Source organism: Eptesicus fuscus, chromosome 4 (genome assembly GCF_027574615.1).
Source record: "Eptesicus fuscus isolate TK198812 chromosome 4, DD_ASM_mEF_20220401, whole genome shotgun sequence".
Classification (NCBI taxonomy): Eukaryota; Metazoa; Chordata; class Mammalia; order Chiroptera; family Vespertilionidae; genus Eptesicus; species Eptesicus fuscus.
Genome location: NC_072476.1, coordinates 39,549,269 through 39,568,020, shown reverse-complemented (window position 1 = coordinate 39,568,020; position 18,752 = coordinate 39,549,269). Strand labels below are relative to the sequence as shown.

The 18,752-nt window shown below is 39.3% G+C and overlaps 1 protein-coding gene across 2 annotated transcripts in view; it reads left to right on the top strand.

Annotated features, from left to right (window-relative positions):
* Positions 1-4,856, top strand: part of SNX2 (sorting nexin 2) — a 43,260-nt gene extending 38,404 nt beyond the window's left edge. Inside the window, exons 12-15 of one of the 2 annotated variants that reach the window (XM_008141341.3) lie at positions 1,739-1,882; positions 3,060-3,140; positions 3,258-3,329; positions 4,656-4,856. In XM_008141341.3, the coding sequence (XP_008139563.1) occupies positions 1,739-1,882; positions 3,060-3,140; positions 3,258-3,329; positions 4,656-4,706 (348 nt within the window). In that variant the 3' untranslated portion in view covers positions 4,707-4,856. The remainder of the gene's footprint in view (positions 1-1,738; positions 1,883-3,059; positions 3,141-3,257; positions 3,330-4,655) is intronic. The other variant, XM_028145138.2, reaches the window with a different exon arrangement.
* Positions 4,857-18,752: the final 13,896 nt, after the last annotated feature.

The window sequence follows — 18,752 nt, the reverse complement described above, 5'->3', positions numbered from 1 at the left end:
AATAAAAGAGTAATATGCAGATTGACCATCACTCCAACACACAATATGGCTGCCCCCATGTGGTCAAAGATCCTGCCCCCATGTGGACACAAGATGGCTGGCACAAGATGGCCAGCAGGGGAGGGCAGTTGGGAGGCACCAGACCTACAAGGGAGGGCAGTTGGGGGTTATCAAGCCAGCAGGGGAGGGCAGTTAGGGGTGACCAGGCCGGCAGAAGAGGAAAGTTGGGGGCAAACAGGCTGGCAGGGGAGTGGTTAGGGGGTGATCAGGCTGGCAGGCAAAAGCGATTAGGGGCAATCAGGAAGGCAGGCAGGTGAGCATTTGGGAGCCAGCAGTCCTGGATTGTGAGAGGGATGTTCGACGGTGGGATCGGGCCTAAACGGGCAGTCGGACATCCCTCAAGGGGTCCCAGATTGGAGAGGGTGCAGTCTGGGCTGAGGGACATGCCCCCTCCGTGCACGAATTTCGTGCACCGGGCCGCTAGTATTATATATTTAAAAATCAAGGTATGGGTTCCCCAAGGAGTTTAAAAGCTTCATTGTTTGGTGGTAACTAATCAGCTTCCTTTCAGGACTCCAGGAAGCTGGGCAGCATATTTTCAGATTTACTGAATTAGAATATGGTATTAATTAATTAAAATTGCGCATCAGATTTCATGTTGGGCCAGGAAAACTCAACTGCAACTTGTCTAACCTAGATGAGCTTGCATCCAAATGTGTATCATAAATTTGTGGCAGGGGGATGGAGGTCCAGAGTGGATCATCAGTGTAAATCTATCCCTCTTATGGAGGAGGTTATAGAGTAGATTATCTTGAAATACAAAGATAAACATTGTTATAACTGAACTAGAGGCCCAGTGCACGAAAATCATGCAAGAGTAGGCCTGCTGCCTCGAGGCCCTGTCCTCCACCCACTGGTCACTCAGGAAGGTAGTCCAGAAGGTTGTTCCACCATCCGGTCTAATTAGCGTATTAGCTCTTTATTATATAGGGTTGCTTTTTAAGATAGCATTTTAAGAAGAGCAAGTATGGTTTTGGATCTTTTATTTTTTAGTGTTACAAGGGTAGAAAAACAAATGGAGAAAAATTTTAATTCTCATACAGATAAGACTAATTTTCCCCTGAAATAACCTGACTTTAGTAGTTTTACCTTTATCATAGCTCTTACGTCTGTCACAGCTTTTAGGATTCTTTCTGTGTCTTTTAACTTTTTCCATTTTAATTATGATGTGTCCTAGTATGGTGGCCTCTTTGGGTCCATCTTGTTTGGGACTCTGCACTTCTGGACTTGTATGTCTTTTTCCTTCACCAGATTAGGAAAGTTTTCAGTCATTGTTTTTTCAGATAGGTTCTCAATCCCTTTCTCTTTCTCTTTTTCTGGTTCCCCTATGACCTGGATGTTGTTATGCTTCATGTTGTCCCAAAGTCCCTTAAACTATCCTCTGCTCTGATTGGGTGTTTTTTTTACCTTGTCTTCCAAATCACTGATTCGACCCTCTGCTTCAGCAATGCCAACTGTTTATTCTGAGCTCTTACATTTTTATCCAGTCACAGGGATTTCTGTTTTTAAGCAAATGAATATGGAAATTTATATTTTTTAAAATTTATTTCCAGTACTTTAGTATATTAGAATAAAATTTAAATACTGGGTTTTATTTCATTTAGTATTACAGCACTTCTAGTATAAAAGTATTTTAACGTTAACTGTCACTTAATAGCATTATGTCATTCACTTATAGGGTGTGTTTGACCATCGAATGAAGTGCTGGCAGAAATGGGAAGATGCTCAAATTACTTTGCTCAAAAAACGTGAAACTGAGGCAAAAATGATGGTTGCTAACAAACCAGATAAAATTCAGCAAGCTAAAAATGAAATAAGAGAGGTGATTAATACAAAATGCTTTATTTATCTCTTTACTAAAATTTTCCATGAGTCATTCATATATGCATAATTTTTCATAAATTTATTTCTGAACCATTCTACACCTAGCTATTTTTCTGTAATTTTATGAACTGTGTTAGAATTTCCTTAACATTTTGATTTTTCACTAAAATCTTCAGAGCCCTTTTTTACATTCACATGATCATGGAATGAAAGAAACACAAGGAAAAGATTTACATTTATATTTAATTTTTGCTTTCAGATAATTATTTTGTGTCTAAAAATAGATTTAGAGGTGGATTTGTTCCTCATTTAGCTGTACAGGCAACATTATCCCCCATATATATGTATTATATATGGTATTTTAGTAAATTTGTAGAAGTTTATTATAATTTATACACTTTTTTTGCCATGCTTCAATAAGGAAATTGAAGAGGTAGGACAACCTTTATATTACTCAAAGTAAATGTACCTGCTCTTGGAAGAGTATGTACCAGTGTTTTGGTTACATAGGGGGCAAATATCATTTCATAGCTTAATTCTTCAGTCATTTTATTTTAGCTGTTTCATTCACTAATCACGTTTTATTATTGCTATACTGATTTTAATGTTTATCAATAGGTCTTCAGTAGACCATAATTCCACAAATTTTTTTTTAATCTGGACATTTTACTGTTACAAAAATGTTTTTTAAATGTTGGTCATACAATTTTTCTAATTTAAAGTATTTGTATATAAATTGTGGTGAACATGTAGTCTTGAAATTAGTAGAATGTAGTTGATATATTTTGAAATAATTGATATAAAAAAGATGAGAAAATTAAAATCTAACACTGCTAAATTATTTGATAGCGAATTTTATACTTAGAATTATTTCTTAACATCGTAGTTATAGTTAATTCAGCAATGGATATTGTAATTCAGTAAGTCCTAGAATATCCTGATTTTGAATAAATCTGACAATGAAATATTTTAATGGAAATTAAGCCAATATGCATCTCTTCTACTGGAAAGTTAGATGTAAGTTTGAATGATGCTCAATTGGGCTTTGCTAGTAAGTATTGAGCTTTCTCAGGGTTTTCAGGTATTACATTAAACTAAGTGAGTGATCACGACAGCTAGTTCTGTAATTTTTTTCCAGAATAAAATAATTGTGCATTTTTGTTTGTTTTTATTAGTGGGAGGCAAAAGTACAACAAGGAGAAAGAGATTTTGAACAGATCTCTAAAACAATTCGAAAAGAAGTAGGAAGATTTGAGGCAAGTATAATAATTTTACACTTTTCTTAACAATGGTCATATTTGCTGCGATTTTATGATAAAATCAAATTTAGTTTTATACTAATGGACTTTTTTCATGTATTATACTTTTAACAGAAAGAACGAGTGAAAGATTTTAAAACTGTCATTATCAAGTACTTAGAATCATTAGTACAAACACAACAACAGGTAAGCCAATCTTTTTACAACATAAACTTTTTCTAGAATTTATTTTTGGTATACTTTTCATTTTAAAAATGATAATCAATGAAAGGAGCTTATAAACTTAAAAAGAAATAAGAAATGAAGTAGAGAAAACGAGTAACAGCAAAGGAAAAAATGGAAGCTAAAGTAATTGGAAACTCTTGGCTCCTTTTTGTCTCTACTTTTTCTAACCACTAGCTGAGATATACTTTTTTCAATTTTTGGCTATGAAAAATATACTGAGCAACTTTTCCTTTTTCCTATCTTCCTAATTTTATTTTCCTATTGATCATACCTATTTGAGTAAATTCTTATTGTAAGTTCTTCTCTCCTATGAAAGACAGAACTTAAACTAAAAATATTATTCTTTAGATTTTTAAAAGTACTGTTTTGATATTTTTTTAATGTGGTTGATGGTGATTGTATGCCACAAGTAGTGGTATTTGTCTCCTTAACCCGAAGAGATAATGGTATTCCTATTAGATTAAATCAAAGACTGACAAGATAATAGCAGAGGTGGGTTTTTTTTCTATGTTTTTATATAAATTTGAGTAATAGATCAAATTATTTAATGTCTTGAATAGAAGGGTTTCTTTCTCTAGTTCTAAAATATGTGATTAGAATCTTGCCTATATAAATTTTTAATTAGGTGATAACATTGTATCTTCAAAATATGTATTTTTATTTTAAATAATTCATAAAATCAGATTTTTTAAAATATGATAATAAATAAGTTATATAAGTTTGTTTTTAAAGGAATTATTTTAAATGTAACTTTAGTTTTTACTTCAATCTATTCTCTGGAGTATCCAGGAAAGACTGGCAGTTAATTCTTCCCAGTCTCTTTTCTCATTCTTCTTCAGTCTTTTTCTCCCTCCTTTTTTCTCATTATTTTTCACTAGCAATAACATAACATATGAATATTCTCTGGTTTAGATGTTATCACTTTATATTGGACAAAGCTCATTGTAGTTTTATTATTTAAGGTAATCTCTTTTATACTAACAATCTGTTTTTATTTACAGTTTCGCATAAAACAAAAAGATCTTGTTTTGGATATTTTTAAAATTATATTGCTTACATAAAAAAACAAATTAGCCAGAAGTAATTAATAAGTTAAATAATTCATACATGAATTATATTGATAAACTTCAGATAATGGAATTAAAATGATTTTAAGAACCAGACTTTAGTAAAATGTTAATCACTGCTAGCTATTTGTGTAGGGTTTTTTTAATGCTCTACAGGATATATGCATATAAATGACAAAAAGGTAATGAGACTATTTTTTATCTTTATTATTATCCACAGCTGATAAAATACTGGGAGGCATTCCTACCTGAAGCCAAAGCCATTGCCTAGCAGGAAGATTGCTCCTGTTAAGATCTTGGAAGTTTGTTCCAGTTATGCTGATTCCACAGTGAAATCATTTAAAACCATCTAAATAAACCACTATATATTTTATGAATTACATGTGGTTTGTGTGTGTATATATATATATATATATATATGTGTGTGTATATATATATATATATATACATACATACACACACACACGTGTGTATACATATATATGTACACATATGTGTGTGTGTGTGTGTGTACATATATATATATATATATATATATATATATATGTATGTATACACACAGTCTGACATTTTATTACAAGCTGCATGTCCTGACCCTCTTTGAATTAACTGGACTGTGGCATGACATTCTGCAGTACTTTGCTGAATTGAACACTATTGTGTCTTAAATACTTGCACTAAAAAGTGCACTTCAAGGCCAGAAAACTTTACAAAATTTTTTCTTTATATGTTCTATAATGTGTTCACCCTCTTTATGAAGTGAATTATCAATGCATTGATTATTGTTCATTTATACATTCCTGTACAGAAATTATAATATTGCAATTACAGTAATAAAATGATATTCCTTGTGAAGTATTAGTAACAAATTATTTGGGTATATAAGCATATTAGGGATCCTTTAAAAGCATTTTTAATAGGAAGAAACTTTTCCTTATAAATATAGATATATATATTTTTTGTTTTGTTTAATTGAGAGAGCTGAACTCTTTTATCATTAAACTAGAGGCCCGGTGCACGAAATTCGTGCCTGGAGGGGGGTTGTCCCTCAGCCCAGCCTGTACCCTCTCCAATATGGGACATCCCTCTCACAATCCAGGACTGCTGGCTCCCAACTGCTTGCCTGCCTGCCTTCCTGATTGCCCCTCACTGCTTCTGCCTGCCAGCCTAATCACCCCCTAACCACTCTGCTGCCAACCTGTTTGCCCCCAACTTCCCTCCTCTGCCGGCCTGGTCACCCCTAACTGCCCTCTCCTGCAGGGTTGATCACCTCCAACTTCCCTCCCTTGCAGGCCTGGTCCTTCTCAACTGCCCTCCCTTGCAGGCCGGGTGCCTCCCAACTGCCCTCTCCTGCTGGCCATCTTGTGGTGGTCATCTTGTGTCCACATGGGGCAGGATCTTTGACCACATGGGGGCAGCTATATTGTGTGTTGGAGTGATGATCAATCTGCATATTACTCTTTTATTAGATAGGATAGAGGCCTCGTACAGGGGTGGGGGCCAGCTGGTTTGCCCTGAAGGGTGTCCTGGATCAGGTGGGGGTTCCCTTGGGGCATGGGGCGGCCTGAGTGAAGGGCCTGTGGTGGTTTGCAGGCCGGCCATGCCCCCTGGCAACCCAAGCAGAGGCCCTGGTATCTGGAATTTATTTTCCTTCTACAATTGAAACTTTGTAGCCTGGAGTGGAGCCAAGCCTCCTGCTTGCTCCATGGCCGGCAGCCATTTCTGTTGGGGTTATAATTGAACCTTTGTTGCCTTAAGCGGTTGGGCCTGGCCAGGGTGTGCGGAAAGCTTTGCTTCCCCTGTTGCCAGCGGCAACCCTGGCCTGCTCTCTCAAGCTCCAATCTGCCGCCATTTGTTTGAATTTATTTACCTTCTATAATTGAAACTTTGTAGCTTGAGTGGAGGCTTAGGCCTGGCAAGGGCAGGCGGAAAGCTTGGCTTCCTCTGTTACCTAGGAAACCTTGCTCTCTGTGGCTGTAGCCATGTTGGTTTGGGTTAATTTGCATGCTCGCTCTGATTGGCTTGTAGGCGTGGCTTGTGGGTGTGTCGGAGGTATGGTCAATTTGCATATTTGTCTATTATTAGGTAGGATGAGTAAATGTAGCTTAAGTTTTCTTATGAAGTTACTAGAGGCCCAGCGCATGATTAAATCGTGTGCGTGTAGGGTCCCCTAGGCCTAGCCTGCCATCAGGGCCATGTCCGCCACCTCTATGACACCTCGCATGTTCCATGGGCACTGCTGGTGCCCGTGACACTCCCAGCTTGCGCCCTTCCCCCGTGCGCCGCCTCTCCCCGCTGCCAGCTGTATGTGCCCCGCCCCTCCCCCCACGGCGGGAGCACCTTCGCTCACCACCTGGGGACCTGCGTCGTGCTCCCTGCCCTCCCAGCGCCCATCCCCCATGCCCTCTCCACCACATGGCCCTGCCTGCCCACCATCCGCCTTGCTGTGCCCTCTTTGCCACGTGGCCCCCCCACCAGCCCCGCCTAACCGCGCGAGCCGCAAGTCCCAGCCTGCAAGAGGTGCTCCATGCACCTCCTGGTGACCCGTTGTTTGGTCATTATGGTGTCACTACCACAGGCCTTTTATGATATAGACTAGAGGCCCAGTGCATGAAATTCGTGCATTGTGGGGGGAGGGTGTCCCTCAGCCCATCCTGCAGCCTCTCCAACCTGGGACCTTTTGGGGGATGTCCAACTGCTGGTTTAGGCTCACAGGGATCGGGCCTAAAATGGCAGTCGGACATCCTTCTCACAATCCAGGACTGCTGGCTCCCAACCGCTTGCCTGCCTGATTGCCCCAACCGCTTCTGCTTGCCAGCCTGATCACCCCCTAACCACTCCCCTGCCAGCCTTATCGATGTCTAACTGCTTCCCTCCGGCCTGATTGCCCTCAACTGCCCTCCCCTGCCAGCCTGGTCGCCCCCAACTGCCCTCCCCTGCTGGCCATCTTGTGACCACATGGGGGTGGCCATCTTGTGTGAGGGTGTGATGGTCAATTTGCATATTACCTCTTTATTATATAGGATAACAAACCAAATAACATTTATCTTTTGATTCAACTCTAGGAAATGAGTGAAGGAGAGAATACTTGTCTTTGCTTATTTCTATTCATTCACCCTTATTGTACGTGCTCAATTTAAAAATTAAGAAGAAATGTATTTATATGCTTCTGATACAAGCCTTACAGATTTTGCTCATCTACTGTTACCTTCAAAATCCAAGACTTTGCATATATTTAATTTATTCCCTTGCATTTCTTTGTTTTTGTTGTAAACTGAAAGTCGATCTTCTATGGTCATAATTGACAAAGAACGGTACCATGCTAAAATACCCTGTGATTTGATGACTAACCAAGGATGGCACAAAGCAAATTGGAAGTAAAATGAAATTTGTCTTTGGCAACTTTCTCACCTATTCTATATCTTGTTCAGCTGGCTATTATCTAATCCTTAATACTGGTGAAAGTTTAACTTGTGACTGGCATTAGACTTATTTTCATTTTTAAAGAAGTATTCTAAAAGATGTCTCACTTCTCAAGCTCAACAACTAAATCTCTCCAAGAGGAGTAAGATAGTCTATGTGTAACTGAGTCCTCTGTAGCAGCTTACTAGGTACAATTCGTATGTCAGAGTACAGTATCCTCAGGATATGTTTGCTTTCACCACTTATTTTAGTTGAAATTATGAGCATACTATAGGTATTAGTCATATTTATATTCCTAGAATGCAGAAGAGTATCTGACATATAATAGATTACTAATAAAGACTTGAATTGAACAGGAAAAAATAATCCTGGAAGATGCAAAATAAGGTTTGCTCTTTTAAGAAGAAGAAACTGAAGCAGAAAGAGTACTACCTTCTATTATTACTCTTATTGGAGATAACTTAGAAATTTTTGAGAAATAAGTAATTCGTGGTAATATATATCAGCTGTTATCTTGTTTACCCATTAACATTGACCAAAATATAGGCTTACTGGGGATAGTTTCACTGCAGTGATGTCCTAGCATGATATCCATAGTTATATTAACTTCCAAAAGTACAGTTTAAATATAGGATAATATATGTAATTACGCCAAAACCTTCCATTCCACAGTGGTATGTTCATTAAAATATTTAGTACCTTCAAATAAAATATTTTCAGTTTTGATCAAGCTGAAGAGAGTAACAGACCCCCCCCATTCCATTCCAAACTTCATTCCCCTTAACAACCTTTGCTAAAAGATAAGGAATCTGTTGGAAATTTCTAGTAAATTATATGAGCCCCTGATACCTACCAACATTTTAACAGGATTTAATTTCTGCTTGATGAGTGGGATCTGCCCATTCCCACCCATCAAGCTTTACTCCTCCTATTCATATTACTAAAACACTTCCGTTCCAAATAAATAGAACAACAAAGCATTATTAGTCCCAATAACATAATTTTCCACTGCATAGGTTTGAATGTGAAATTTTTTTCTTTAACCAGATAAAAGTTAAAGAAGGACTAAGGAAGCATAATACAGTTGAACAAGCTGAACTTGGGATCAACATACATGTGTTCAGTTTTGCTTCCATCACTTAGTAGGTATGTGACCTTGGGCATATCACTTAAAGCTCATCTATAAAAGAAGAGTATAATACTCTGATTTCTGAAGTGCCTTTAACTTTAAAGTATTTTTTTAAAATTACCAAACTTCAATATAAACTATTAATCAAATTCTAATCAAAATCACCTTTTATGCCGAAACCGGTTTGGCTCAGTGGATAGAGTGTCGGCCTGTGGACTGAAAGGTCCCAGGTTCGATTCCGGTCAAGGGCATGTACCTTGGTCGCGGGCACATCCCCGGTGGGGGGTGTGCAGGAGGCAGCTGGTCGATGTTTCTCTCTCATCGATGTTTCTAGTTCTCTATCCCTCTCCCTTCCTCTCTGTGAAAAATCAATAAAATATATTAAAAAAAACAAACCACCTTTTATTAATAAAACAAGGCTAAAGCAAAATAAATATTTGATAGTATGATTTCTAGTACATAAAAGTAAGTTTTCTTGACTGTATTTTTAATGAGCCAATTTCAACTATTTAGCTTGTTTTATACATATACTAGAGGCCCGGTGCATGAAATTCATGCACGGGGGGGGGGGGGGGCGAGGTGGTGTGTCCCTCAGCCCAGCCTGGTCCCTTTCCAATCTGGGACCCCTTGAGGGATGTCCGACTGCCCTCTCACAATCCAGGACTGCTGGCTCCCAACTGCTCGCCTGCCTGCCTGCCTGATTGCCCCTAACCGCTTCTACCTGCCAGCCTGATCACCCCTAATCACTCCCCGGCCAGCCTGATCAATGCCTAACTGCTCCCCTGCTGGCCCGAATGCCCCTATCTGCCCTCCCCTGCCAGCCTGGTCACCCTCAACTTTCCTCCCCTGCAGGCCCAGTAACCCCTAACTGCCCTCCCTTGCGAGCCTGGTCACCCCTAACTGCCCTCCCCTGCTGGCCTGGTCTCCCCAGTTGCTCTCCCCTGCAGGCCTGGTTCCCCCCAACTGCCCTCCCCTGCAGACCTGGTCCCTCCCAACTGCCCTCTTCTACTGGCCCAGTCACCCCTTACTGCCCTCCCTTGCTGGCCTGATCGCCCACAACTACCCTCCCCTGCAGGCCTAGTCCCCCCCCAACTGCCCTCCCCTGCAGGCCTGAATCCCCCCCAACTGTCCTCCCTTGCAGGCCTGGTCCCTCCCAACTGCCCTCTCCTGCTGGTCTGGTTGCCCACAACTGCCCTCCCCTGCAGGCCATCTTGTGGCAGCCATCTTGTGTTCACATGGGGCCAGCCATCTTTGACCACATGGGGGTGGCCATTTTGTGTGTTGGAGTGATAGTCAATTTGCATATTACTCTTTTATTAGATAGGATATTGTTATACTAGCCTCAAAATACCCTTGTTTCATTGTTGCTATTCTTTTTTTTTTAATATATTTTTTTGATTTTTATAGAGAGGAAGGGAGAGGAATGGAGAGTTAGAAACAACAATGAGAGAGAAACATCGATCAGCTGCCTCCTGCACACTCCCTATTGGGGATGTGCCCGCAACCAAGGTACATGCCCTTAACCGGAATTGAACCTGGGACCCTTCAGTTCACAGGCCGACGCTCTATCCACTAAGCCAAACCGGTTAGGGCTGTTGCTGTTCTTTAAACTTACTAATTTTATTATCAAGATCTAGTAAAATTTTACAAATCCCTTGTACAAATTGTTTCATAAATAGTTTTTAAATATAAAATGAATAGCCCTATTAAATCAGGTTTCTTTAAAAGAAGAAAATCAGATGAGTAGAGAAGAAAGATTTTATTCCTTTAAAAAGTGCTTCTTGGGGTCAAAGACTTCCATTTTTCTGCCTTAAATAAAGCATGTGACTAGTTATAAAGCTAAATGGCTACTTCACTTTTTTTGTGGCCCCTGCATGGGCAGTCATGCAATTAAAATGAGTCAAGGATTCAGCAGAAATTCAGTAACAGTAACTACAGAAAGTATAGGCAAACACTTTTGTCCTGCTTTAATGGACAGGAGGTCACTGTAGTGAGAAGGAAAGATAAACCTGGGCAAAGGAAGTCCAGTCTCACTGGCTTGGAAATTGAGGGGGGGTTTGGAGGGAGGGACATTTTCATATCATATTCACCAGTTGGGAAATGTGTATGTTATGCTATCTGTGTGACAGTCTCTGTTTCAAGGTATTGAAAAAAAAAGACTTCCAATAGAATTATGATCCTCTTCCTTATCCAATCTCCACAATCATTCCTAATCCTCACATAAAGGATATGGTTTCAAGTAATAATGTAGATGGTTAGCCAGACACAGAAATACCAACAAGAGAGGAATTAAAGAGTGGTATGAATAATTGTTGATTACTCTTTGTAATAAAGGCCAAGAAGTGAAGTCATGGTAATCTGTGGATAAGGTCCTTAGATTTTAGACCAATAGAATATGTAAGCAACATGTAATTTTCTAGTGCCAAGTTTTATTTTTGTTTTTTTTATTGAATTTATTGGGGTAACATTGGTTAACAAAATTACATAGGTTTCAGGAGTACAATTCTATAATACATCATTTGTATATTGTATTGTGTGCACCACCCCAAGTCAAATCCTTACATCACCATTTATCTCACCTTTACTCTCTTCTACTTCCCCCCACTCTAGCCAAAGTTTAAAGAGTAAAAGAAACCAGTAAAATTTATTTTATTATTCAGCCTAGTAGCTCTAATATTTTAACATGTAATCCTATATATTAAAAATTATTGCAATATTTTACATTCTGCTTTTCCTGTTGTCTTTGATATCCAGTGTGTATTTTACACTTTCATCACATCTCCACTCAGAGTAGCCACTTTTTTTAAAAATAATATATTTTTATTAATTTCAGAGAAGAAGGGAGAGGAGAGAGATAGAAACATCAATGATGAAAGAGAATCATTAATCAGCTGCCTCCTGCATGCCTCCCACTGGGGATTGAGCCCGCAGCCTAGACATGTTCCCTTGACCGGTATCAAACCCTGGACCCTTCAGTCCACGGGCCGACACTCTATCCACTGAGCCAAACCAGCAAGGGCAAGTAGCCACCATTTAAGTGATCAGTTTTAATAACTGGCTAGTGCCTGTGATATTGGGCAGCACAGGTGTAGGCAATGCCTGTGGAAATGGAAATGGAGAGTAAGTCCAACAGTTATTTACTATCTCAGATTCACCAAAGAATTCGAAACTAAATAAAAAGAACTAGTTGATGTTGCTCTCAAGAGCAGGTACAATTTATGTGTAAGACTTCGTAGCATATAGCTTTGCAAGTAATGGGTACTCGGTATCTACTAACAACTTGCCATAGTCAAGTCTCGCATTATCTTGATTTTAACTTCTATTTTCATTCCTAGATCTTTATTTCAAATGTTCTTACTATATATGTGTATAAGTATGTGTACATAAATGTGTGCACATACATGACAGTAAGCCTGTCAACCAGACTTAGTTTCTAAATTTCAGTGAAAAATGTTTCCCAGCCTCTAGTCACTGAGACATAAATACTTATCTTCTCAGTTACATTGCTTAGGTATCATTATTTTGCCAAGACCAACTTGAGTTGATTCTGTTTCTGAAATCTATTCCCTTCTCATATCTACTTTTTCTCTCTCAGGGTCAAGATCTTGTGACCATGTTTCAGAACTATCTGAAGTCTTCTATGAAATAAATACACATTCTTTCAGTCTCCCTACACTCCCAGTCCTACAACCTGCTACTGGAATGATCTTCCCAAAGAAGACATTGTATTACAATGCTGTACACAGAAATCTTCAGTAGATCCCTAAAGACTACAGATAAAGTCCCAGTTAGCCAGAATCTTGTCTCAAACTATAGTTCCTATCTTGCTCTTACCCCCTTATCTTCACTCACCTTTTGCTTTAATCTAATGATGTCTCTGTCTTGTGAGCATGCTGTATGCCTTCCTCAGTGCTGTTGATGTCACCATGTCTTAGTTACCTTTTCCTGTTTACCAGCAATTGTTTAAACCTTATCTATCCTTTAAGTCCACATCTTCTGTATATCCTTTTTAGTCTACTAACTAGATGGAACTTCTCTGTTGATCTCTCAATAGGACTCAAGTAACACTTTGTATCTTTCAGATTATACTTATGGATATCTGACTTTCATTATAGTTGTTTGGTCTTACTGCCTTGACCAGTCTGTATGCTTCTTGAGGAATGACTATGTCCTTGTTATTTCTTGTAGTCAGGCATTTAGCCTTCCAGTTTGAATGCTGGCTCAAGAATCTACATTATTAACTTGGAGCATGTTATTTTTCTCTAAAATTTAGTTTTCTTATCTGTAAAATGGAAAGTAATAAATAATAGTACCTGTTCAGGTGCTCTTTAAGGAGCTTAAGATAATTGATGCGAATTTCTCAGCAACAGCAAGTGCTTGATAAATATTAGCTATTATGCATTCAATAAGTGTTTTTACCTGCATTTTTATTATTTCACCAGACCTTAGGACTTCTTCCAAACAATGGTGTGTTCTTGACTAGGGTCTCAATTGGCTTACCGGAAGGGTTTCCTCTCAGAACAGATTGCTCTGAGATCTGCTCTTAGAGCCCTTAGGGTCTGAGGCTCAGAGGTGGAGGGGAGGAATGCTTGTAGTCAAAATCCCCAACAATAGTTTAGAACTCACTATAAAGATACTCTAGTTAAATTAGTCTTGTCAAGAAATGAGCTAGAGACCTTAAAAGAAGCCTGTGGAGAGAGGAAAGAAAGGTGAGTTAGAAATGTGGCAATTGCTTAGGGAAAGAAATTTATTTTCTTGAATATGCTGTAAACTAAGGGAAATGGTAATCAATGAAGAAAAAACATGGAAAATGACAATGGTTGACGGAGTGGCATTCATCCAGCCAAGTGATGGTGAGGACCTGACTGCTGTGGAATGAGAAAAATCTAGGAAAATGGAAATAAAAAATGGGTAAATGTTATTCATTCAATAAATATTTGTTCAGTCCCTGCTATGTGTCAGGCACTAAAGTAATGGATCAGGTATCCGGGAATAATAAGAAAGATGTCTAAGATGATGCCTAGACTTCTGGCTTTGGTGACTAAGGATACTGATGCTTTGATTAACTGACATAACATAGGAGGTACAGGTTTGGGGAAAGCTGTTCTTTATGTTGTTTTTGAGGTACATTTGGACATCCAACATGAAAACAAGCCAGGACTAGGTATTCCAGCATCAACTTAGAAATATGAACTTACTCTGTTCCTTAAAACCATGATTGTTCATGACGACATCCTCAGAGAACAAATGGAATGAGATCAACCTGTTGAGGACAAAGGTCTGGGTAATGCTTATGGGTAAACTCTGGGTAAGGGAAGAATGGAGGTGAAGAAGTCAGGTAGATGGCTAAAGTCTCCGAAAGAAGTAGGGATGTTTTCTTGCTTTGAACAAAAGGAAAGGGAAGGATGAGTGCACTTGGAAATAAAGCCCGAATGCTGTTATTTTCTTGGTGAAATAGGACATTAGGCCATCATCAGGGAGTGCTATCAGAAGGAAAGCCAAAGAAGATGGGCGGCCCAAGAACAATGGAGCATGGTAAGAAAGCGGTCGATGAGAAAGAGAACCATGGATCAGTGCTGACTTTCAAATGAGTTTGAAAATCATTAATTTACAATAAGCCAACCAAAGAAAGTATCTACTTTTTCAGCCGTGAGAAAGCAGGACTAAAACAGATTTTTGGATTCATTTAAGATTAGGGATTGTTAGTGGGTGTGTGAGAAGGTCGGGGGGCGGGGGAGGGCGGGGAGGAGGGGCGGGGGGGGGCGCAGTGGGGTGGATTTTGAAACAGTTTAAAAATCTAAAGATGAAGGCAAGAGAGGTGACAGGCATACATTGGGGGATATAGATGTGGTTATGAGAGAATTGGAGAGAAGAGAGATTGGTCAAAGGAGGAAACCTAAGTTTCAGAAATGACATGCATTGTTAGTGTATTGGCACTTTTTAAAAATAACTTCAATATGGCAGACAGCTATCTAGGGCTGTTCAGTACTGACACTACGGTTATTCCTTTGGATTCCTTAAATTTACTTTTTGATTTGCCAAAGTAATGGAAGCTTTGTCATGTCAGTAAATTAAAATTAACTTCAGTTTTCTTTTTTTATTGATTTTTTTACAGAGAGGAAGGGAAAGGGATAGTTAGAAACATCGGTGAGAGAGAAACATCGATCAGCTGCCTCCTGCACACCCCCCACTGGGGATGTGCCCACAACCAAGGTACATGCCCTTGACCGGAATCGAACCTGGGACCTTTCAGTCCAAAGGCCGACGCTCTATCCACTGAGCCAAACCGGTTTCGGCTACTTCAGTTTTCTGATTTTTAAATTAATATCTATTTCAGTAAATGAATACATGCGCATAGTTTGAAAACTAAACTAGCATCGGAAAGCTAAGTAACAAAATACAGTGGTTCTAGGCCTCACTTTCCCCAGTCCTTTTTCTCAAAGATAAACTCTTTTTACCCTTAGCCATTCTGCCATTTATAAACCTTCACATTTCTAAATATAAAAAGTGCATATGTTGGTATTTTTAAATCCATTTTAGACATCATCTACTTGTCTCTTTGTATGATGATGAGAGTTGAGTTCTTAACTCTGCCATTTGTCTCTTTCACACACACATCCCTTCCAATGTGGTTGTTATAATTTTAAGTTAACTCAGTATTCAGTATTTCCATTATTATGCCTTTACAAATATTGTTCACCACTGAAAGTTGTGTATTTAATCATGATTTTCTTCATTGTTTAAGAAAAACAAGCTTTATTTTTTAGAACCGTATGGTGATCCTGATGCTTAACCTTTGTTTCTCCCCTGAGTTGTGTCTCCTGTTCTCTCCACCCCATGTTTCCTTCTTTCTTGATCTATTCCCTCATTTTGGTGGATATACAGAGTCCTGAAAATGGTTACATGGAAACCATACTTTTGGGACTATTTTACCTTAGTCCTTGATAGGTAATTTAGCCGAGCATGTATTGAAAAACATTTTCTCTAGAATTTTGAAGACATTACTCTATTGTCTTCTAGCTTCCAGTGTCACTGATGAGAATTCCAAAGCTATTCTGGCCTTTTTGATATGGCCTGTTCTTCCATCCTTGCAGACTGTAGGATCTTTTATCCCCAGTGTTCTGAAGTCCCACAGAGATTTGCTGAAGTGTACATCTGCTTCCATGCTGTGTGGGTGCTTCAGTCTGGAAACATGACATTCAGTTCTGGAAATCGAGTTAGTTCACTCATGATTTCCTCCCTCTATTCTCTGTCTCTTTCTGGAAGACCCCTCCCTCCCTTTTTTTAATTTGGATAGTGGATGTACTGGACTGCTGCTATTAGTTTTCTTTCTTGTTTTCCATCTCTATTTTCTGAGTGTACTTTGGCTCTATTTTCTGAGTGTACTTTGTTTTCTGATTGTTTCTATTTTTAAGTAGCTTCTTGTTATTGTTTTATCTTTTATTAAAATATATTCTTATTGATTTCTGAGAGAAAGGGAGAGAGAGAGAGAGAGAGAGAGAGAGAGAGAGAGAGAGAGAGAGAGAGAGAGAGAGAGAGAGAGAGAGAAAGATCAATGATGAGAATCATTGATCAGCTGCCTCCTGTGTGCCCCACACTGGGGATTGAATCCGGAACCCGGGCATGTGCCCTGACCGGGAATCGAACTGTGACCTCCTGGTTCATAGATCAATTCTCAACCACTGAGCCACACTAGTTCGGCTTATTGTTTCTGTTAGTTTGTTTATTTAAATTCTCACCTGAGGATATTTTTTTCCCATGGGTATTTAGAGAAAGTGAAGAGAGGGAGGGAAGAGTGGGAGAGAGACATCAATATAAGAGAGACACATTGATTGTGTTGCCTCCTGCATGCGCCCTGACCAGGACTATGGTTGGAACCTGCAATCCAGGTACATGCCCTTCACCAGGATATAGAACCGAGATCCTTCCGTGCCCGGGGCCAACTCTAACCACTGAGCAACAACAGCCAGGGCAGCTTCTTGTTGTTTTATAGATGCAGTGTCTTCCTCTATCTCTCTCTGAGGATATTATTAATAGTTTACTTTTCAAAGTTTTTTTCCTCTCTGTTTGTTTCCTCAAAAATTTTTTCCACTTTGGTCTTTCTTCCATGTCAGATGCTTTCCTGAGATACATGTTAATCTTTAGATGTGTTGTCCTCATGATTAACAGTGGGAATTGAAAGCTGATTAGGAGCTCTGGGTATAGACATGGGCCTGCCAGATTTGAGTGTCACTGAAGAGTGATCTCATTGGGCTGTTTGTAGGGAATTTCCAGGGTTGTTATCTCTAGATTTTTCCTCTTGGGCTGGTCACATTTCCCAGAGAATACTTCTCCTGTTTCCTGCCTGGAAGGTACACTTGTGGCTGCCAGCCTCTACAAGGTTCCAGCATTGGTCATTGGATATGTATATGGTCACTTACCCCCAGATTCCAACTATTTTCTGGTAAGTTTCCATGTCCTCTGCTGGGGCAGTCAACTTCCAATGCAAAGACTCTTTCCCCTTTCTCAGGATATGTCTGTCCTCCAGAATTATACAGAGTGGGAGGAGGGGATTAAGGGATCTTCCTGATTCTTAGTTTTCACTGAGCCTTATTTTAGCCAACTATATCCCATTCTAGAGGTACCTGCTGTTCCCTGTCTGAGTCTTTGGGGTATTGTACTGTGTAAATCAGGTTGACATTCAGCTTTCCAACTGCTGGCTTAAATTTAGCTTTTTCTGGTTTGGTAAAAGTTACTTCTCATCCATCTGTTCTCTAGCTTACAAAAATGTTGTTGTTGTTCTCTCTTCTGTTTTTCCTATCTCTATGGGTTAAAGAAAAAAGGAAACAGGAAAAATTCCATATAGTTTTACTGGGGCTGGAAGAAGGAGTGAAATTAGTTATGTATGTTTAATTTGCTATCTTAACCCAGAAATCTCATCAGCTTTTCAGACTGCAACATGGTATTCATAGTACAGATACATCAACATATTTTTACCCATAATATAATTTGGTCCCAATTTTTTGTCATCATAAACAATGCAGTATACTTGTACATACCTTTCCTGCCCTAAACATATGGAGCTACTTCTAGAAGTGAAATTTCTGGACTGAATATGTGCCTGTGAAATTAATAGTTATTATTAATTTGTCATGTATAAAGGCTGCCCTAGTTCACTGTCTTATCAGGAGTACTCATTTTCTCATTTCTTGGCCCAAACTGGAATAATCTATGAAATTCTTGCCTACCTAAAAGTTGAAAAAAAAAAAAAAAGATACCTCATTATTTTAATTTGCATTTCTTTGACTACATTTGGATTTAAGTAAGCATCGATGCTCGTGGTTATGTGCTGGCTAGCCTCTGATGGTCCCAATTAATCATTGTCTCCTGAGACTTAAGCCATTGTGCAATTCCCTCCCATACTGAATAGTGCTAACCTGTGTAGCCAGAAATGACGAAGAATGTCTTCTGAGGGTAGGTGATAAAAAGTCTTATCATTTCTGCCCTGAGCTCTTTTGGATCTTGCTTTGGGGTAAGCCAGGCTTGATGTCTTCAGGACATTCAAGCTGCCCCAGGGAGGGGTCAAAGTGGCTAGGAATTAAGGCCTTCTGCCAACAATCAGCATTAACTTGCCAGGCATGTGAGTGGACCACCTTGTGTGGATCCTGCAGCCCAGTAGAGTCTGGAGATGACTGCAGCCTTGGAGGGCATCTTCACTGTAACCTGAGCTGCTCCCAGATTCCTGACCCATGGAAACTGTAAAGGATAATAACTATTTATGCTTTA